The 22,912-nt window shown below is 46.7% G+C and overlaps 1 protein-coding gene across 1 annotated transcript in view; it reads left to right on the top strand.

The window, feature by feature from the left end:
- The window catches only part of ulk4 (unc-51 like kinase 4), a 40,269-nt gene that overhangs the window by 5,632 nt on the left and 11,725 nt on the right, over window positions 1-22,912 (top strand). The window contains exons 13-30 of the mRNA XM_028982119.1: window positions 142-249; window positions 376-436; window positions 519-706; window positions 1,573-1,619; window positions 2,002-2,080; window positions 2,398-2,505; window positions 4,126-4,209; window positions 7,358-7,519; window positions 7,618-7,800; window positions 8,472-8,599; window positions 13,851-13,981; window positions 14,345-14,466; window positions 15,055-15,111; window positions 15,260-15,311; window positions 15,636-15,730; window positions 16,574-16,625; window positions 18,014-18,185; window positions 18,274-18,366. Coding sequence (XP_028837952.1) covers window positions 142-249; window positions 376-436; window positions 519-706; window positions 1,573-1,619; window positions 2,002-2,080; window positions 2,398-2,505; window positions 4,126-4,209; window positions 7,358-7,519; window positions 7,618-7,800; window positions 8,472-8,599; window positions 13,851-13,981; window positions 14,345-14,466; window positions 15,055-15,111; window positions 15,260-15,311; window positions 15,636-15,730; window positions 16,574-16,625; window positions 18,014-18,185; window positions 18,274-18,366 — 1,922 coding nt within the window. The remainder of the gene's footprint in view (window positions 1-141; window positions 250-375; window positions 437-518; window positions 707-1,572; window positions 1,620-2,001; window positions 2,081-2,397; window positions 2,506-4,125; window positions 4,210-7,357; window positions 7,520-7,617; window positions 7,801-8,471; window positions 8,600-13,850; window positions 13,982-14,344; window positions 14,467-15,054; window positions 15,112-15,259; window positions 15,312-15,635; window positions 15,731-16,573; window positions 16,626-18,013; window positions 18,186-18,273; window positions 18,367-22,912) is intronic.

Raw genomic sequence — 22,912 nt, 5'->3', positions numbered from 1 at the left:
CTGAGCTGATACAGCAGTTGTCAGTGACGTTAAAAAAACACTGCCTCTCTGCTGTGAGAGAGGGATGACTGTAAGAAAGGTTTTCTCTTGTACCCTAAGAATTTATAAAATGTTCACAAATAGTATATAAATTTTTTCTAGAACAACAATATGCCTGGAGATCCTTCGAGTGACATCACTTCCTGTATTAAAGAGCTGCTGTACACAGATTCAGATCTTGCGATCACACCAATCATGGATAACCCAAAGGTAGGTCTGTCAGGGGAAACTATAGAACCTTGCTCAAATGGGTGATGTTAGTCACATGACTGGTTAAACCTCGACAGGAGCATCTTATAAATCCTGGTTGTTTAAAAAAAATGATTATTTTGACAGATTATGAAGACTAACCCAGTGCAGTTTGACTCTAAGACACTTTGTGTGCCTGCCTACTCAGGTAATGAACTGCTGAGAACTTGTATGAAAGTGGTTATTGTGAAGTGTGGATATTTGTGTAAATTGTCTCCCACTCTGCTCAGCTGACAGGCTGATGTGTTTGAGCCCGGACGAGTGGGAAGCGTATCTGCAGCAGGTGACGTTGGCTCTGGAGATACCGGACAAAAGAGGCCCCGCCCCTCGTGCCAAACTCAACCTACTCAGCTACCTGTGCTGCTGCATCACTTCCAGCAACTGCCAACTCGCCACAAGGCTCATACACTCACCGCTGGTAGAGGAACACACACACACAAACACATGCTCACATACATGAATTTGCCATGGGGGGCTGTTCTGATTGGCTCAGAGTGTGATGGGTTGTTAAATGGGCCTCTCCTGTGGAGAAAGTGAGCTTTCTCCTCCCCTTCCTCTTCCTCGCTGTAATACACATTGTATAAAGAGTGTTTGATTTCTGAGCTCATTGCTGTGACGTTTGAGCAGCAGGTGGCACTGCAGGCTGGCAGTAGGGGGTAATCGGGTCAGAATGAAACACTCTCCTGCTGACCAGTGGTAGGGTCCAGCTCTCTGGCCATCGAGTAAGAAGGTTTCATCCTCGTGATTTCTTCGTCAGAGTTGTCTGAACAGAATGAAATGTACACGGTGGAAATATGGAATTCAGTTTATATTTCAAATTTGACTCACACAAGACTAAAGAAAAGCAATTATCAAAACATGAAATGCACAGCACCAGAGATCTGTCTTCGATATAAAATATTATCTCACAGTGTGGACTGGAGCTGTAACATGAAACTCTGCTCAGAAATGAATTATAAAGATCAATTTTAGACTTCAAGGGCTATAAAATATGATCTCAGAGAGCTGTGACATGAATTATGATTTTCTGATGACTCTCGTTTGATTAACCCCTTTACCTGACATCTGAGAACGTGACCTCCTTAATAGTCCTATAGAATATGTAGCACCATTAAATACTGTTACCATCATACCAACATCTCTAAACAATGAGGCAGAAATGATCACGGCTTCAGGCCATTAACAGTTTTTGCAGCTCCATGATTATGAAGTCATGTGTAATTAATGTTCATGCTTCCATTTACTCTTCTATTAAACTGAATTGATTTTTCTCCCCTTTCCCAGTTTCCACTGCTGACGCTACTGCTGCGGTCGGCGCCCAATTGGGATGTGTGAGTATGAGCTCCGTGTCCTGTTCTGTCTCATTTCTTCAGTACACCTGCATACTGTACACTACAGGGCCTTTAGGTGTTGACCTTTCCTCTCTGCTTTATTGATCAGTGTTCATTTACAGCATTTATCAGACGCCCTTATTCAGAGTGACTTATTCACTTCAGATCCCTTTTAAAATAAAAAGTTTAATAAGGTTTTGTAAAAATCCTACAGACTGAATAAAATTGTCCCCATGCTGTTATCATGTTTTTTTTTATACATATAGTATAGGCCTATAGGTACAGTATATAAATTGAATTTGTCTTCTTTTGTTCTTTTTGATATCTGAGAGTAGATGATTAAAGATTATTCTTATTCTTTGTGTGTGTGTGTGTGTTACAGGAAAACTAAAGCGATGCGCTTGATTGGTTTACTTGCTGCCCACTGCTCTGAGCTCCAAGTTGATGTGCCTATCACAGAGGTCAGAAATATCTCTCTCTAACTCACACATACAGAGGTTTATTTATACAGAGGGGCAGTGGTGACCGAGCTGCCCCCGTAATCAGAAGGTAGCCGGCTCGAATCCTGTTCCGCCAAGGTGCCACTGAGGTGCCACTGAGCAAAGCACCGTCCCCACACACTGCCCCTCGGGCGCCTGTCACAGGACCGAAATGAACACAAATGTGAAATATCTGCAGTAGTAGTGGTGGGATCAGTTTTGACCACCAGCTACATTCCCTTGATTTGGAAAAACAAATTATTCTTATTAATTTTTTGTTTATTTATTTTTGTTTATAGGCTGTTTCCACATTCGTAGAACTCATCCGAGATAACTTCAGGAACACCAGACTGAAGCAGTGTCTGCTGCCACCACTGGGGGAGCTACTGTACCTCATTGCCTCTCAGGTGGGTACACACACACACACACACACACACACACACACACACACACACACACATTAATTGTACAGCTGATCATTGTAGAAGGCTGTGTGTGAAGTTCACACTGGCTGTTCCCATATGAAACTGCTGTAGGTGCGTGACTGATGGGTGGCTGAACTGGGAGCAGCTGTGGCACGTAGAGGAGGATTTATTTATAAATTAACTTTTTTATGGAAGGGAATAAGAAAAATGAAATGAAGCGGTTGTCATAAAGACACACAGTTCCGAAAAAGCAGGAGCCCTGGGCGACAGCGGGGAAACTCTGAGCGGATCCCGTATTAAAAAGGAGCCCCCCTTCCCAAAGTCACCGCGCTTTTATCCAGTCACAGGAGTGCATATCGCCGCCGCGCTCCTCTGTCTTGTCCTCTGACTCAGCTGGGATAGGAAATGTCAGCAGAAGCCGTTTTAACACCAATCAGGTGTCCCGGGCTTCCTCTGTAAGCCAGGGAGATCTCGGCCGGGGCCATGTCTCGTTTTTGGGCCACTGCCCTGCCTGATAAGCGGCTGCAGTGTTCACAGCTGAGTTTGACTTGATCACCTGGCAGCGTTCTGGCAGTGTTCCCATGAGGGTCACGTGATTGTTCTTTGAAGCCGTCTAGCTGCATGTGAGCTGGCCTTCGGTCCCTCAGGATCACAGACCAAGGCCTGCTGTTAAAGCACAAGTCACTGGCCATACTTAATATTTAATTGAGAGAAGCTGTCATAATTCTATTCTTACAGGAACAGTTCTCTCGTCAATAATTAAAATGAAAAAAGAAATGCAGAAATTTTCTGAAAACAGCTTTAAAAATGTTATGCAGCTGCTTCACACACACACACACACACACACACACACACACACACACACACACACACACACACACACACACACACAACGGCCAGTCAGGTGGCTTTTAAAGTGACTTTATTTACAGATCGTCCCGAATGCCCATGTAGACACCTTTAAAAACGATCAGTGTTCAGCCGTGAGCCTTATCTCTCATCTCACTGACGTGTTTGAAAATTTATCGAATTTTCAATGTGGCTTTGTGCTGCAGATAAGTTTGCAGTTGGAGTTAGAAAATCCTGCACACGTGGGTCATTTCCTAAGGTTTGAGAATACTGGAAAAAAGTGCAAGTTTATTCAAGGTCTGGCTGTTTGTGTACTGCGTGAACATGTTTCTGTAATTCAGCAAGTGAATAATGATGGACACATAACAGCACAGCGCAACAAACAAATAAACAAACAAGCAAACAAGATCGAACAAGGAGCCTTGAGGTGCGAGCAGCCCGGACTCCTGATGCAAGGTGAGACTTTTAGAAAAAGAAAGACGTGTGTGAACCGTGGGTCCACACACACACACACATATCTATATCCACCGGAGCAAATAGAACAGCTCGGCTACTCTGGGATTTATTTATCGTGTGTTTGTTTATTTAGGCTAATTACAGCACGACTGCCTTGTACTGGAGCTCTAATTGTTCCTTCAATGAGTTCTGCTGCTGCTGCTGCTGCTGTTCTCAACCTCCACTTGTGACTGCACACACACACACACACACACACACACACTCACTCACTCTCTCCCCCTCCCCTCTGCCCCGCAGGAGGAGAAGAAAGAACACCCAGGAGGATTGTGGGTCGTTCCTGCAGCCGCCTACACAGTGTTAATGAGGTGCCTTCGGGAAGGGGTGAGACTGAGACTGAGACCGACACACTGTCCTCCCCACCAGCCAGAGAAAGAGAGAGAGTGTAATGTAATGATTCCCCACTACACACACATGCACACACACAGAGCCCCTGCAGGCATTGTTTGGCAGCCTGTGAGGTGTGTGTGTGTGTGTACTCGATTGACCATATAGACAACTTCAGTCACCAGGTCTCCACAGACCTCGCTGTCTGACCACACCAGGCCCCATCTGTGTGACCGCTGGCCCTCTTCAACACAGCACAGGGCCAGCACTGGATTAAATAAACACACATTTACTGTCGATTCCTACAGGGATCTGCACATCAGCACCCGAAGGCAAATCTTGTCATTTTTATTATTAAATCTTCAGGTAGTGGGGAACAGAAAACTAGCCTCGCTGGAACTGAAATTTCACGTGTCCCTGTCTCTGCGAGGACAGTTACACTCAACTCAGCTGTTGTCTTACAGTAAGAAGGCCTTAGTGGAGTGTGTGCATTAAACTAGATAACAGCTGTAGCTGTGTGTGTGTGTGTGTGTACGCGCGCTCTAATAAGCCAACAGGAAGTAGACAGCAGTGCCTGCTGTCATTAAGTCACCACCACAGCTGCTGTGTGTGTGTGTGTGTGTGTGTGTGTGTGTGTGTGTTTACAGGAACGATGTGTGTGACTGTGGCTGGTTTTTGTGCTGTAGGGGAAATCTAAGTTCAGGAGGTTTAAATGCAGTTACTGAGTTTCTGCTTTTGTGTGTGTGCGTGTGTCTTCTTCTTGAAGTGGTTCCACTTCGGTCATCAGATTGAGTTGATTGAGAACGCTGGTGCCGTCATGGTAACAGAATGTGACGTTCGCCAGCCCATATTTACTTCTTTCAAATACAGCTGTGTGTTAACCTGTGTGTGTGTGTGTGTGTGTGTGTAGGGGGTTGATCAGAGTGTCAGAGCTGTGTGTTCTCACTGAGAAACACACACTGGAGCTGAGGGGAGGAGTGAGTGTCTGACTGAGATGGAGGGGGAAGGGAAAAGATGATGGAACGGTGAGGAGTGTGTGTCAGTGACTGTGTGTGTGTGTGTGTGTGTACAGTACAGGAGAGAGAGATTCTGTGTGTGTACATTAACCCCCTCCACCTCAGATCAGGCGATTCAGATGATCCATGAAACATTTATTAACCTCCACCCCCACACACACCTCACATTTCTCTCTCATATGATGCTCTGTGGCAGCTGCAGCACAGATCCTAATCCCACTTTTATCAATCAGATTAGGAGCTTCATAAGCGATAGATGAAGCTGATTATCAACCAATCAGCACAAGTCAACAAGGACCTGGTTTTTATTCATCTTTATTGTAATCTATACCATTACCTGTATTATTAGTCGATATTTACTGCACATCCATGCCGAACATGCTGTGAGGATGTCATCGTTAGGTGTGTGTGTGGCTTGTGACTTGGTGTATAAAACCGATCTTGATGAAGTAACAAGGCTCCAGTGCAGCAGAACTGCTGTGGGAGGATCAGTCGTGTGAGTTGAATGCATCAAACAGAAGGCTATTGAGCCGCCGTATGTCTTAGCCAGCTTTGAGTGCAGCTTCTGAGTAGAAACCAAAGAAAAGGACATGGCTTTACGTGTGTGTGTGTGTGTGTGTGTGTGTGTGTGTGTGATCCATTGAAGGCTGTGTTGAAACAGCCTTGATTGAGTTGTGAAGCGCAGATGAAAGTGGGGGTGTGTTTGGGTGTATGAATGAAAGACCCGACCGCCAGTCATGAGTTCTTAGCTCAGGGCCAGGTGCAGCGTCCTTCAAAGACAAATAATTGCACACAGACACACACACTTGTTGCCAGCTGTGAAATCAGAAGAGAACACACACACAATGTTGGCTCCAAAACGGATTAAAACACCGTTTAGATAAGAGCGAGGCTGCTGGCCCGGACCTGCTTTTTTTTTTTTTTTAGGGTTAGCAGGACTCATGTTTCTCAGCTTCTTTTGTTCCTTGATGCCTTGGTTTCTACAGTCATGTTAATCAAGAACTGGGCCGTACTGGACTGAGTGAACCGGGATAAATTAGTGGTCAACAAACACGAACCTACGGTCTATAGTACCTATCCCTTGAAAATGTGTAAGAACCCTGATTTTAATTATCGAGAGAGATGTGAAAATGGATTCTGAGGAGGTGAAATGGAGGCTAGGCTTGTTGGGTCGGGCCTGATATAGCTCTTGCTCAGAAATCTGCAGAACCATGGGATTTTAATAGTCTCTGCACCTGTTTGTTTGGGATGTTCAGTGATCAGATGCTGAGCCGGACGGTCACTCTGCCACTCTGCCCTCTGTCAGCTTCCACAGACCCCTTTCAGTCTTCCAGCTCTGGGGTTCTTCAGTTCTGTTCTTCTGGTGCTGCTCTTACGGGTTGAGATGTGAGGTGATTGACTAATCAGAAAAAAATTACTGTGAGTACTTTCTATGATCCTTGATTTCTTCCACATCTGCATCACCCCCCCCCCCCCCCCCCCCCCCCCCCCTTCATTCTGTCTCAGTGTCTGTGTCACGGCTGCAGTGTTGACCTGAGTTCTGTCTCTTTCGGGACGGGTGCAGAGGTGGGGGCCGTGACAGATGAGTTATTTACTCTGCTCTGGGCTGAGGTGGTGCAGGGTTGACGCTCATGATGTAATTGTGTGAAATCTGCAGACCACGGTGGCTTCGCTTTGCTGCACTCTTACTTCACCTTCAGCCTTTTTGCAGGCTGCAAATCTGAGGCCTACATTTAAAGTAGAGCTCCATGTTTTATGAAACTGTTTCCTTTTGGCACTCGGGTTTCACAAATTTAATTATTCATTTTCCCTGAAGAAACGGGTATCTTCACTTTTACCTTTTTAATAAATGTCTAGCTGTTGGTTCCCTTTTGCATGATGACAGAGAGCGAAATAAGGGAATTTCTTACAGAGTATGCACTATGCATATACAGTACTGTGCTGTTTGTGTATGTGTGTAGTTATATCTTATGAGAGAAAACGTCCTGACACAGACAGGGAAGCGTGAAATTTCTCAGCTGGGGACATTTTGCTTGTCCCTACAAGGAAAGGCTGTTCCGGAGGTTTAGATTAAAGGTGGGGTTAGGTTTAGGTGTGATTGCAGTTTGATGCGGTTTGCTTCTGATCAGGAGGAGCTGGTTGTGAGCCACATGGCCGTGAAGATTGTGGAGAACGTGTGCACCACCACGTCCCGCTGCGCTCAGGGCTTCATCACGGCTGAGATGGGCCTCGCCCTCTGGTTCCTGTACACCCACTCCACACTACAGCCTCTCCGCATCTGCGCCATCTCCGTACGTCTCCACCCCTTCAAACCCCAAGATTGACGTTCCACCACACTGCTAATTTCCTTGTTCTTTGTTGCATTTGTGACCTCTGACCTTCCCTCCAGGCCCTGTGCTGGATCACACACCACTCAGTTGGAGCTTTCCAGAGCGTGCTGGAGAAGGTGGGGTTGCCAGCACTACTGGGCTGCCTGGCACCTGCTGTGTGTCGTGTGCAGCTGAACATGCTCACCATGTTTGCTGCTTTGCTGGCCTCTGGATTGCCCTCACAGCGCCTCCTACAGGACCGGGTGAGTAATGCTGCAGGAGAGCAGATCACATCTGGAAGGGTAATCATGTGTAAAATTGGCAACTCAAATTGATTTAAAATGTGGCGCGTGCAGCAATTACCACGGTTAGTTTTCTTTGACCTGAATTCATTTACATGTAAATTCCCAATTTGACTCTGGAAAACAAGTCTTTGAGTGCTGGAGACGTACTGCATCACCTCTACACCAATTATGTGACAGCGCTATAGGTTTTTTTTCCCCTCCCTAATTCCCTTAACAAATAAATGTCCAGAGTGGCACGCGTTTATTCATGCATTGTCTCGCATAGAATTTAAATTTCAATGAATTGTTGAGCGGCTCGGCTAATTGGGAACGGCGGAGCAGCAATCTCAGTGTGCAGCCTGGAATACTGTTGATGTAATTCCAGTTCGGGCAGGCCGTGGCGCTTTTGAAATTAATTAACTCCACAGTGCGTTTAATCACACTATTCTGCACGGCTTCAGCTCTGCTCCACACAGCGATAGCAAAACTTAATCAAGTGCTGCTAATTTATCCTGCTGCTTCCAGCACCCTGTCAGCTCCATGCAGCCGCCGATAACAGTGTTGTCCACGGGCCGCAGCCTGGTCAACCGGTCAGATACGCAGACGCCCGTTATCCCAGAGTGGAAGTGAGATGACGTGTTTTTCCTCAGGACTTTGTGGTGGCGGTCGTCCGCTGTCTGGACAGCCCGTCGGCGCCGATTCGGGCGAAGGCGTTCCTGCTGCTGCTGCAGATCATCAGGAAGAGCAGAGACACACTGTTGCTGTGCTGTAACTCCAGGTACACACACACTCACCAGCCGTACCGACCACAGACTTTTCTGCCTGCAAACCAAGTCAGACTGGAGAGTTGTGCCCCTGCTCATAGAAGATGATTCCGTGGGATTTGTGGGTGACTTAAACGGCTGAACCTTCATCTAGCTACTCAGTGGGTATTTAATGGCAGCACAGGTCTCACTTATGAAGTGAAACATTGGTTTTGGAGGACATGCTGATTTTAGTGATGTACCCTCACACTCTCCTCCTTGAACAGTCACCTTATCGTGGTGGAGGAGTTTGAGAACCCTAATGATCCTAGGAGCTGTGTTGTCCGGGGCATGTGGTGCCCCAGGTAGGGTCTCCCATGACAAATTGGTAAAATTGGTCTTAGGTAAAGGTTGAGACAAAGAACGGTTCAGAAGACCTTTCATGGAAGGAAAAACAAGGAGCCAGTGTACCCAGCCTGGAGGGTTACAGTTACCGGGGTCCCACCCTGGAGAGCGAGCACCTGGTGGCCGGGCTTTCGCCCATGGGGCCCGGCCCGTCCAGCCCGAACCGGAGGTGGGCTTGTCCAATGTGGATCAGGTGGCAACTTTGGCGGTCTGATCCCCAGACAAGGAAACTGTCTATTGGGACATGTAACGTCACCCCTCTGGCGGGGAAAGAGCTGGAGCTTGTGGAAGAGGTTGAGCGGTACCGGCTAGATATAGTTGGATTCACCTCGACACATAGTATTGGCTCTGGACCCAAGTCCTTGGACACTCTCCTTTGCTGGAGTTTCTCCGTATGAGAGGTAGAGGACTGGGGTTGGTTTTTTGTTCCCCAAGACTCTCAGCCTGTTTGTTGGGGTTTACCCCGGGGGACAAGAGGGTAGCTTCCCTGCACCTTCAGGTCGGGGAACGGGTCCTGACTGTTGTTTGCGCTTATGCGCCAAATAACAGCTCTAAGTACCCACCCTTTTTGGAGATGATTGTTTGGTAGTGCTCCGACTGGGGACTCCATTGTCCTGCTGGGGGACTTCATGTAGGCAATGACAGCATTACCTGGAGGGGCATGATTGGGAGGAACGGCACACCGATCTGAACTCAAGTGGTGTTTCGTTATTGGACTTCTGTGCAAGTCATAGTTTGGCCATAACAAACACCATGTTTGAACATAAGGATGCCCATCGATACACTTGGTACCAGGGCAGCCTAGGTCGCAGATCAATGATTGACTGGTCTGTGGTTCTCCAGAAGCAGCAGACAGGTACCGGACAGCCAAGCAGAGTGCAGCAGTGACAGTCGGCGAGGCAAAATCTCGCTAAGGCCATGGAGTAAGACTACCGATCGGCTCCAAAGAGGTTCTGGCAAACAAAACGCCTAAGGAGAGAAAGACAGCAACTCACTCTCACTGTTTACAGTGGGGATGGGGAGCTGCTGACGTTGACTGAGGCTATAGTCGGGGGCAGATCCAGTGGAGTGGCAGACTGCAGTGGTGGTCCCTGTTTTTAAGAAGGGGGACCAGTGGGTCAAACTATAGGGAATCACACTCCTCAGCCTCCCTGGGAAGGTCTACTCCAAGGTACTATAATTGAATCTCGGATTGAGGAGGAGCAATGTGGTTTTCGTCCTGGCCGTGGAACTGTGGACCAGCTCTTTACCCTTGCTGGGGTGATGGAGGGCCATGGGAGTTTGCCCAACCAATCCACATGTGTTTTGTGGATTTGGAGAAGGCTTATGACCGTGTCCCCAAGGGCACCCTATGGGGGGGCGCTCCAGGAGTATGGGGTGGATGGCCTTTTGTTAAGGGCCATACGGTCCCTTTGCCCGGGGACCGTGACTTTGGTCCGCATTGCCGGCAGTAAGTTGGACCTATTCCCAGTGAGGGATGGACTCAGCCAGGGCTTCCCTTTGTCACCGGTTCTGTTCATAACCTATTTTGACAGAATTTCTAGGCACAGCCATGGTGTGGAGGGTGTTTGGTGGCAGGAGAATGTCATGTCTGCTTTTTGAAGATTATGTGGTCCTCCTAGCTTCATCAGCTCTTACCTTCAGCTCTTGCTGGGTAGGTTCGCAGCCAAGTGTGAAGTGGCTGGGATGAGGATCAGCACCTCCAAATCCAGGACCATGGTTCTCGACCGAAAAAGGGTGGCTTGCCAACTCCGGGTCGGGAGAGAGGTCCTGCCTCAAGTGGAGGAGTTGAAGAATCTTGAGTTTCCACAGTAGGGTGGCCAGGCACAGCCTTAGAGATAGGGTGAGGAGCTCGGACATTCGAGAGGGACTCAGAGTAGAACCGCTGCTCCTCCATATCAAAAGGAGCCAGTTGAGATGGTTTGGGCATCTGGTCAGGATGCCTCCTGGACGCCTCCCTAGGACACGCTGGAGAAATGAAATATCTGGTCTGGGAACGCCTTGGGGTCCTGCCAGAGGAGCTGGTGGAGGTGGCTGGGGAGAGGGCTGTCTGGGATTCCCAACTTGGAAGGGTACCCCGCGACCCGGATAAGCGGAGGGAGACAATGACGACAACGACCCTCACACTCCAAGGTTGTGAGTTTGAATCTCTGCCTGGGCAGTGAGCAGAGTTTACATGCTCTCCCCGTGTTGGTTCAGGTTTCCGGGTTCTCCAGTTTCCTCAAGCTGGCCAACGGCATGTACACTAGGTGGGTTGGTAACTATGAATTGTCTTTAGGTGTGAGTGAAGTGTGTGTGTGTGTGCAGTGTGTCTGGCAACCACGACCCATGCTGATGTGCATTTCCACCATGAGATGAAACCTACTCTACACTGTCCAGTACCTTCTCAACCTGGACAGATCCTTTCTCCAATTCACCATGTCTTACTATTTAATACTCAAACAAATCAACACCAACCCAGTTCTGACTCCTATTTCACCCTCACTCCACCCTGGAAGATCACCGAAAGAAATAAATGTTGTATAGATGATACTCGTTTTTTGGGAACTGTATCTGAAATCTTTACTTTACTTTACTTTACTTTATTTGGCAGACGCTTTTATCCAAAGCGACTTACAATGGGAAGACACCAGCAATTCTCGTTCGAAATGAGAAATGGCTGCTGAAACTAACAAGTTGTTATCTTATTTATACTCATTTATGCGTCTCGCTTTCTCCCATTTGAGCGGATTTGTCGGGCGCTTTCTACAGCACTTCCTGCTTGGGTGAAATGAGCTTCTCCACTGAGGTTCAGCTCAGTGTTTACCACAAACAGGCCGGAAAACAGCTCATTTATACTTTAAGTTGCTTTCGTACTCCATTGTGAATTGGTTCCACTCACTCAAATAGTAGTTGACACCTGTTCCAGATTCCAGTGTCGGCATCACAGGTTTTTATCGGCGCTGCTGCAGCCAGTTGGGAATTCACTCATAAGGAGCGCTGTGATTGGCTGAGATCAGTGGAGTTCTTTAACCACATTCTGATAATTCATTCATAATTAATTCTAGGCCATGTTCCATTCTGAACAAATGTTCACAATTCCAGCTGCAGGCTTGTCTTCAACACACACATACGATGGCAGTTTTCATTTCTCTCTATTTTGCGCTTTACAAGTTCTCCCAGGATGCAGTCTGTCAGAGCTGACCCCCCGCTCCGGCTCCCAGAGTGAGTGCTGACGGCGGCGTTCGTCGGGAAAAACACATCCCTAATTTAGCTCCGCTGCGGCGCCTGTGCCTCCTGCCCCCCCCCCTCGCCGCGCTCTGAAGCTGCCACGCTGCCCCCAGAGCTGCACAACAGGCCTGAGTCTGAGTATGTGACTTCACTTCAACAGTCCAGACAGCACCGGAGCACTCGGTGGGAGCAGAGAGGGAGAGACGCTTCATAATGATAATAATAATAATAATACCCCTGTTATTGTCTGTATTAAGTCATCATGTGACCAGAGTCTCTAAAACTGCAGTAAACATTTCATACCCCAGGTTATCCCAGCTTAATTTATACCCCATCTTCATTTGCATATTCCAATATTAAGGCCCTAAATATCATTAAAAATGACTAATAATTATTATATCCAGAGTTTAAAGGTCCTGTGAATGTGGGTCAGTGATCGTCATTTATTAAATTAAACAAGCCTTCAGTAATCCGCCAGTCACGGCATGGAAATGACTCACAAATAAGAAACCAAAAGCAGTCATCCCTTAGTGGCCCTCTGCATTACAGGTAATATTAGTCTGTTAGAACATAAATTAATATATCAAATAATAATATATTACTTAAGATAAAATACAATTAATATCGTGTTTTAGAAGAGAATCTGGTCCTCATAGTGTCTGCCGAGAAAAACTCTTGTAGTTGACGACCCCGATGCACAACAGAGGGTCAAGGTGGAGGATCTGAGTGGGACTAATCAGCAGGACCACGTCCCCAACACACACACACACTTCCCGTCATTCCCGGTATCCTCATGAAGCGCCGCGCCGCTCTCCGGGGATCCCGGTTCTAGCAGCGGCGTGTGCTGCGGGGGCGCAGAACGCTCATTTCAGGGTGGAGAGGTAATTTATAGGAAAAGTCATAACTCCCCTGAGCTCAGTCCTGTTCTTCCTCATGTAATGTAACGCCAGCAGGGCGTGTCTGTCTAATAAAGACCTGCTTGGTCCTGACATGCATTTATTTTTTCCACACGAGTGTCTGTGGTTTTGGTTTAAACCCCGTCCTCACTCAGAACGTTGAGGGCCAAGAGATGCTGAAGGACTGTCTCAGGGCTGTGGAACTTTACTCTCTCTTTTTACTCTTTCTGTTCGCCACTCTCCTATTGACTCAGGTTGTTTGATTAGATCGCTCGGTTTAAGTAATTGTGTTTTTGGTCCTGAAACTGTAATAATTCCCCCTTTTTTGATCATTTTTAAAGAACATTTAAAACTGCACTTTGAGAGTAATGTAAGTGAGCTCATCCTTGCGTGTTTGCAGACATGATGCAGGTCTTCTCTTCATTATTAATGACCGCGTTCATGTACACAGTTTGTGGAGAGAGAGTCTCTAACCAGCAGCCGGTTTCCTGGCTTCTTATTGCTGCACGTCTGTGGCGGTTCGCCTGTGTCTAATTCCAGAGATGAGCCGCAGCAGAACGGTGGGGAAATGTGCGCCACGTAGGTGTGGAAACGAGGAGCTGTGACAGCAGACGAGCCAATTAACACGCCTCTTAATACACCTGACACACACACAGCTTCAGGTCATGTGCTTCGGCACCTCGCATCCGAGAAGCTGAGTTCTGCTGCGTACCCGCGGGGCTGAGCTGAACCCGCCGCCATGGTGCCTGACGATGCTTCTCCCCGTCTCTCGCAGGCTGGTGATGTACATTGAAAGAGACGTCAGGAGGGCCACGCCCGGGAGGGAGCAGGGCGGCAGCGAGTACCTGTCAAAATGCCTGGGTCTCTTCATCCATCACATCGCACAGGACCTGCCAGCCGTCCTGGGTAAATCAATCCCATTTGCACCAGAAAGGGCCGGGGAGGGAAGAGGCGCTTCTGGGGGGGTGATGGACACATCAGAGACTTAACTATTCAATTGGATGTGCCTGTCTTTAATTACCTTTCTGATTGAATTGCGGGGCGGCTGAGTCGGTATCGACTCTTCCCTCCGGCTGCTCGGGCTTGTCGCTCGCAACCCCCCCACGACCCCAACCCCCCCCGCGTCCAGTCCAGAACCAGCACAGACTGAACACCTGAGGGTCCGAACCCGCCCCCACTGCCACCAGCAACATGAGGGTGGATTATGTTTCTCAACACGTGTGTGTGCGTGTGTGTGCGTTATTTTGTCTGTATCTATGCTCTCTGCAGATGATGTCCTGTCAGCGTTGGACAGTATTGTGGGACGGAAAAACCTCTCAGCTGCTCAAGCCCGCCAGCTAAAGCACAACCTTTCCATGATGCCTGTGGTGCTGCACTTACTCACTTCACAGGTGTGTGTGTGTGTGTGTGTGTGTGTGTCTGCGTGTGAAAGACAGAGGCAGTTCTACAAGATCACCAGTAATACTAATGCTAATAATTTATAACTGTAGTAATAAAAAACATGTTAAAATAACCAGTTAAATAAATTGATATTTAATTGTTTAATTTAACCTGATATTTGTTTCGTATCCTGTGTGTGTGTGTGTGTGTGCGTGCATGTGTATCTGCACAAATGACCCAGTTCTCTAAAGATTAAATACCAGAAAAATGTCCCGACTGCTGCCAACATGAGTCCTGATAAAGAATAATAAAATATGAGGAGGTGTCAGGAAGCCGTGTTTGACGGAGGGAAGGTGTGGGCTTCCTCGCCGTCACCCTCTCATCCCTCCTGTGCTCTGTGTGAGGAGAGGAGAGAGACTGTTTGGGCCTGGAGCTCCTCATTATGATTGTGAGATTAGAGAGGTTGTGTGTGTGTGTGTGTGTGTGTGGTTTTATTTATTCATGTCTTGGTCCTCCTAAAGATATGAAAATATGGTGAAAGACCTGATGCTCAGGTGGATGTGGGTCTGCATCTGATTCGCCGTTGTTGTCCCCTGCAGGTGTTCAGAACGCAGGTGGTGACGGATCATTTCCTCCTGAAATTTGGGGCGCTGCTGGTAAGACTTGATCTCCATCTTCCTTCTGTTTACATGGTTTCATCGGAAGCCAGAGTCCAGAATTAGGACTAAATCTTGAAACAAGAAGCTTTCCTACTCCAGGTTTTCAGCTCGGAGACTCAATGCTGCTGTTTGTTTTGTCGTACAGACTCACGTGGCCCGTGCAGACTCCAGTGAGACGTGCCTGGTCAGCGCTGTAGGTCAGTTTTACTCTCACTGTGGCATGTTTGTGATGATTTGTATTCAGGATTATGAGTTATACTGCACTTCCCGGTCCTTGTGTGGGTGGAGTTTGCTTGCTCTCCCCATGTTTGAGCCGGTTTCCTTCGGGTTCCCCTGTTTCCTCCGGCCATCGAAAGGCATGTACACTAGGTGAATTGGTGACTGAATTGTGTGTGTGTGTGTGTGTGTGTGGCTGCGATGGCCTCTGGCAGCCGCGACCCTGACTGGATTATAGAAATTGAGTGAGTGAGTCGGAGATACTGGGGAAAGGGCCCATGGTTTGTCTGTCTTCTGATCTTTAGGCCTCAGTCCTGCGGAGGAGTTCATCAGAAGCACACTGAGCACAGTGGAGACCATGACCCAACACCCCACCCTGCTCACCCCACACTTCCACACTGTGAGTATCATACACACACCCCTGTTCACATACACGCAGTGTCATCTTTACATTTTCAATCTGGATCTGGCCGATGCTGCAGCCAATCACTGCTGCAGCTCCAAAAGACTTCCCCCCTCTAGGCTTACATATCGAACCAAACCAGCGTCTCCTCAGGAAATTAAACTGAAGGTTGTTACTGTGTGTGTGTGATTGGGTTTGAGTGAATTTAGAGGACTTTAATGAGTTTCGATGCAGTGTGGCACAGGATAGATAGCAGAGTGGAAAAAGAAGAGAGGGATGAGAAGTGGTGTAATAGTAATAGGAATGGGCACAGTAATTACACCTCCGTCATTAGTGTCTCAGACACACACGGAACAGACAGGAAGAGAACCTGCAAGTAAGGACATAACAGACTTAGGATTACATTTACAGCATTTACCAGGCACCCTTATCCAGAGCGACTTACAATCAGTAATTACAGGGACAGTCCCCCCCTGGAGACACTCAGGGTTAAGCGTCTTGCTCAGGGACAAAATGGTAGTAAATCTTGTGGTGAGTGTGTTACCCACTAGGCTACTACCACCCCGGATTAGACCATATTGTGTCAGTAACACGGGAACTGGAGGAGCTTTCATGCTCATTGGAAGAAATGTACATTTTTCTGATGGAGTTTCAAGCACTTATGCCTGGTTAATGATGATGATGATGATGATGATGAAGATGATGATGGTCCAAGCACTCTGCAGTAGCGCCCGGGTCTCACCCACAAATAAGGCCAAAATGTAAAACCTCAGGTGTGATTTACAACTAGATAACTATTGATTAACCAAATTAATGTTATGTGTGTATTTTATGTTCTAGATAATTGACCATATTCTACCACCTCTGACCTCTCTGGCATTTAGTAAAAATGGTAAGAGACTGGGTTTGTATGTGTACAAAATTATACATTTTCTGATTATATTTACTATAATATAATTTAGTAATATAGGTAATAGCTTTGGGTCGTGTGAAAAATGCCATGACTAAACAAGCAGTGACCTGTGTTTATAGCTGTTTTTGGCGGCCTGACTTCATTTTAGTTTTAGTCTAGTCTTTTAGTCATTTAAATCTTTATTACTCTTAGTCACGTGCAGACTTCATTTTAAGGAAATAGTCCAAAGATTGCTTTGTCATTTTCTCCCAGTCATATGCTAAATCAGAAGTATCCTGAAATCTAATTAATGTCACAATTGTTTATTGTGGAAGTGATGTCATCTGTGACCTAGATGGGAGATACAGGAAACAGAAATACTGCATAGTAATAATAACACAATTAAACGAGAGGAAGTAACGTCTTGTTTTGTTTTTGTTTGTGAAAATTAAGACATTTTAGGATCATTTTTATTTATTAAATTATATTTAGTCAACAATATTACATGAAATATTTTGTCACATGACAAGCATATATGTCTTGTCTTGTCATCACATCAAAAAGGTTTGTTGCTGAAAATTTTCGTGACACATTTTGTTGACTAAAACAACACTGTTCAAGCTTCTGTGTCCCCATTACGTTACGTTCAGTAAAATGTGAAAAGACAAAATAATCGATATGAGGACAGTATGGCCTTTTGCACCCTCAGTGCTTACTCAAACACATATTTTGATAGAGGTAGAATATCATATACAAAGTCATCAGTGTGAATATGATATGTTCACAACCACAGTATGAAACATTAGTGATATATCAGTGTTCTGTGGATAAAAGCATTTCTGATTTGATTCTATTGCAGTGTTATTATGTTCATTTTAACTAAAGCACCAAGAACCAGAACAGAGCAGCAGGCTTTTCTCCGTCCTTTCATCCACTTTCATTAGGCGAATCAGTCAGAGAATGGAACACACACCAATTTATCTGACTTAGCAAAAAGGTACAAGCTTAACTCACAAAAGAAGTGGCGCTAATTTTCAGAGGCAGTTTGAAAGTTTAATTAAAACAAGCCATTAATGTCTTTTGGGACATTTTATGAGTAGGCGTTCCTATCACACAAGTAATTTAAAGTGCACATAAACATTTTATTTGTGTCAACTGGCATAAATGGCAATCATGAGCCTAAATGTCCCCACAAAGAGACACACAACCTTACAGTATAAATTGGGACATTGTGCTGGTTCCCATTGGTTGTACATGCTGGAAAAACCTTTAGGTTAGGGTTAGGTTAAGTCTTGTTAGAATATGGTAAATTAGGTATTTATTATACATACATTACATACTTACTGCACTAGATCATTAAAGCACAATTTGTGTGTGTATGTGCTCAGTGGAATGGTGCATCGTGAGTCTGCGGGTGCTGTCCGAATTGGCCTTGATGCTGCTGAGTCAGGAGGATTTGGAAGACGAAGTAAGAAAAGGAGGAGGAGCTGGAGAAAGTGTGTCTGACTCCGCCTCCAACTCACGACTTCTGGACTTCATCATGCAGTCGCTCCTCCCACAGTGAGCATCTGTATCCTTATAATAATCAGATAATTGATTTGAATAACGGAGGTACTCTGTTACAGAGGTCTTTATTGTTTCTGTACAGATACGAGTCTCTGCTGTTGGAGCCTGACCCTGTACCAGACTACGCCCTCAAACTGCTGGTGTCACTCACTGAGCACAGCGTCCAGATCACCAGGTACATTTAACACAATATTTACCTTCTCCAAAAAACGGCACAAAGGGCATCAATGTACAATACGTGCTGCGGTGGCCTCTTATTAAATGTACGTATGATTATTATTTTTACTACTACAACTTAATGGGCTTTGCTACGCAGGTAAGTTTACGTGAGATTATTCTTTTCATATTAAGACCCATTAATGCAAACTATCTTTAAGAAACACTTTTCTCTTCCTTCGTTTGGCGGTGTTCAAGCTGCCAGTGGAAAAAACACTAGCATGATCTGCTAAAATCCTTTAGCCATGTAGTGCTGCAGGCTACTGATTGAACTTCGCTTCCAATTTGTCTGTAAAAAAGCGCTATGTTTACTTCCCTGGCCGTCCCACACATCTCAAACGTAGCCTGTTCGCAAACGGTCTTAAAACAGGAACTCCCATAAAGCATTTCTTTGCAGATCAGAAAATATGGTGTCACATTTTATTAAGTGGGGTGTCCAGACGTGCACACGAGTGGAATTTTGGTCGCCGCTGTGAATTTCTAGGTGAACATGCTCACCTTCAACTTGAACTGAAATATGAACTGTTTAAGCTAGACAGGTTTAACACTACTTCTTAATGAACTGTGCCACCTATAGATGTGTACAGATTCCTTTTTTATTTATACATTTTCCTAAATGTCTGAGAAGCTGCTATAAATTATTTGTTTAAATACCTTTATATAATATGTTTGTGTGACACATTCGTGCACATAGTGCACTTTAGTTTGTATACCAGCCGCTGAGCTTCAGGAAACTCTCGCTCTCTCTGCCTCTCTCGCTCTCGCTCTCGCTCTTGCTCTCTCTATCTGTCTCTCTTGGCCAAATCCTGAGTTGTGTCACGATGTGAGGATGAGCACAGACCGACTTTCGCGCCGTTTTGCTTCACACGTTTGTCCGTTCGTTCGTTATTCTCTACTGCAGTGAGAGGAACGTGTTCCGGCGGCTGTTACTGGATGTGACACAAACCCGCAGCCAGCGCTGCTGAGCTCTGCTGTGTTTCTGCACATCCTGGGAACGGAGTGTCATTCATTTTACTTCTAATTATCACCAGGTCCGCTTCCCCTGGTTCATGCTGATGTGTGGCGGGGAAAGCAGCTCCTAATGTGCTGTAGCTGGTCCTGAAATCTTCTTCCTCGGTTGGTGTCCTAATGAAGCGAATGTTGACTCGCTGCCACGCTGTTCGCTGCGCTCGGTGTGCTTAACTCCGCACTGAGTTTTTGTTTATGTGTAACATGTTTCCGCTTTTTTTCCCACCGCCGATCAATTAATCATAATCTGAAGAAGAAACACTGCAGCACAGCACACGGTGACACAACGAAATGTGTCCTCTGCATTTAACCCTTAGTGAGCATTTACATTTACAGCATTTACCAGACGCCCTTATCCAGAGCGACTTACAATCAGTAGTTACAGGGACAGTCCCCCCTGGAGACACTCAGGGTTAAGTGTCTTGCTCAGGGACACGATGGTAGTAAGTGGTAGTAGTATGCTACTACCACCCTGAGCAGCGTGTGGGGACGGTACCTTGGTCAAGGGGACCTTGGTGGCACCTTGGCGGTTCGGGATTTGTATCCGCAACCTTCCGATTGTGAGTCCTGCTTCCTTACCCGCTAGGCAACCACTGCCTACACCCTCAAACATCGGCCAGTCAAGCCAGCTCCTTCATCAACACAACAGAAACAACTGGTTCCTTTCTCTTTTCAACTTTGGTTTAAATTAATAATTAAGTTTGAATGGTTTAAAAAAATGTTTTACAGTACAGGTCAAAAGTCTGGACACCTTCTCATTCTATGTGTTTTCTTTATTTTCATGACCATTGACGTTGGTAGATCCTCACTGAAGGCATCAAAACTATGAATGAACACATGTGGAGTTATGTACTTAACAAAAAGTGGAGACCAACGTAAATGGTCATGAAAATAAAGAAAACACGTTGAATGAGAAGGTGTCCAAACTTCTGGCCTGTACTGTATATCTGACTCACTTCTTTTTTTATTTTATCTGCACCCAGACTCCCACCCTCGGCACCAGAACATCTGCTGTGTTACTGCAAGCGAATGCATTTATATGTGCATATCTCTGTAAACCCAGACGTACCTGACAGTCACGCGTCCTGGTGACATCGTGGTCCTCTGTGGACGCCTGGTGGAGTGAAGCGGCCGTTTTGCTGTACGTCTGATGCTGACTCAGCAGCGCTATGAGCTGAATGGTGTCCGCATCACACGCTCGCTGCCTGCGTGCTCCTCCCCTGCTCTGAGTGAAGCCATTACACCTACAATGGGGAAATGAAATTGCGCTTGGCCCTCACTTGATAAAGTTGAGCAGCCCTCGTCCTGATGGGTCCGTGGCTAAATTAGATTGCAAATGAGGACATTACAGCAGACCTGCGCGGCGGCGTGGACGTCCTCCCCTCATTATCACTGTTTGATGGGAGTTCACATTTTCCAATTAACTCGACCCTCGTGTTTTCTCTTTTAAACGAGTGGAAGCGGGCGTGGCTTTAACGTCGGGTGAGGTCCTGCAGCGCGTATGAAACAGAACAGATTCCATACATGTCGGTCTGCTCGCTCTCTCACACACACTCACACACACACACACACACACAGTGACGGCTGCACCGATTGTTGTTGGGAGCCTCCTCCAGGTTATTGGAGCGGACAGGTGTGTGTGTGTGAGCTGTCGGCAGTGTGTGCTGCCTGTCCGTGTCGATTGGAGCTCGGTCCGGGTGGCCTGTCAGGCTGCGTGTGGGTGAACGCCGCGCTGTCACTCCGGTGTGTGTGTGTGCTGCTAGATTGGTCCTGGCATCCACACACTCTCGGAGTTGGTTGAGTTTGGCAGGTCCCTTCTAGCTGCCAGTCGGCTTGATGACTGTAGCCAGAGAGACGCCCCCCCCATCACACACACACACACACACACACACACACACACACACACACACACACATATATATATACCCATCTGGCAGTACAGTCATGCCCAGGGTGGCACTGCTGAAGTCCAGAAGCACAAAGCAAGGCTGGATGTGGAGGGGAGTGATGGAGAAGAGGCGGAGCTATAACCAAGTCGTCAGGTCCCTGCTTCCTGTCACCGTCAACAGGTTCGACGTGCAGCTGAATTCTGTCACTCGAATCCTCACTGTGAAATGTTGTCCTTGTCCCAAATCGGCCGTGACTGATTGTAAATGTCACCTTGGCACACAGTCATTAGAGAGGAGTGTCTGGCCGCTCCGCCTGCGCCGTCACCTCATCTGATTGGAAATGAGATCAGAAGGTTTTCTGGTTGCCGTGCCGACGCCGCAGGATTCCTGCCTCCGCTGTAGTCGCTGCGGTGTCTTTAGGGTGACATTTCCGTTGTGTAAATGCCAGTCGTCACAAACCACACAAGTGTGGAAATGCACTTCTGCCGCTAAAGTAACGTTCAGATCAGCGCCCACATGCGAGCACCGAGCTGCAAACGCGAGTTAAAAAAAAGCGGGAACCAGCGCACGGCGCAGGGAGACAGGTGTGTGTCAGAGCAACAGGTGCTGCAGTGGGCGTGGCCAAAATGCTGAAACTTAATATTCACTTTGTTCCATTACTCTGTGTGTGTAGAAAATTTAGAGATGTAATATTGCACATATAACCACGTCTATTTCTTATAGAGCCCATAGTCACCTACAGTACGTCTGAATGGGCTTTGACAGGCCCTACACCCCCACACTTGACCTTTCTGCACACAAGGAAAAACTCTAGGAGAGAGGGGAAAAAGAAAAGACGAAACGTTGTGAAGGAGAAATACAGAGAGAAATACAGAGAGGGCGACCCTACAGAGAGGGTCGCCCTTCCAGGGTAGAGAGAGCCTGCAATTTCAACCGGAAAAATCCAAAGTGTGGTATAGAGCATCTGTCCATGTGTGGAGGTCCTGGACAGTGCAGAGTAGGTTTTAGTCATGGTGTCCATTATAATGCTACTGGTCCCTTTGAGGACCCCTGAAGCTTTTGATGTTACGGTGGTGGTGGCTGTGGTGACTCTCGGGTACGTTTCATGCTGAGTCGTCTCATCAGCACTTCATTGCTAGGGACTAGGATTCATCTGGTGGTCTTTTCACTGGACTCTGGAGGTTGTCTGGGCGCAGCAGCTGGCATTGTACAACTGGTACAGAAACATGTGGCTTTAGTTGTACACTAGTGTAATAGTGGTCCGGCACCCTAACTAGGACACCCTAACTAAAGTGAAATGTCTATGCTTGACTAGGTGTCTATGTAATAAAGTGGACAGATAGAGCGAACAGATGTATTTTCAGTTTAGATTTAAACACTGAGACTGAGTGTGAGTCCCGAACACTGACCGGCAAGCCATTCCACAACTGCGGAGCTCTATAGGAGAAGGATCTGCTCCCAGCTGTGACCTTCTGAACTTTGGGTACCACTAGTGACCCCACAGGGGGCGTGGCGGATCATAAATAACTAAAAGTTTGCTCAGGTACTGTGGGGTGAGACCATTTAGAGCTTAATAGGTCAAAAGTAGGATTTGATGGGTAGCCTATG

The sequence above is a fragment of the Denticeps clupeoides genome, chromosome 5 (genome assembly GCF_900700375.1).
Source record: "Denticeps clupeoides chromosome 5, fDenClu1.1, whole genome shotgun sequence".
NCBI classification, from domain to species: domain Eukaryota; kingdom Metazoa; phylum Chordata; class Actinopteri; order Clupeiformes; family Denticipitidae; genus Denticeps; species Denticeps clupeoides.
Note: the sequence above shows the minus strand (reverse complement) of the source record. Positions and strands in the feature narration are given on the sequence as shown.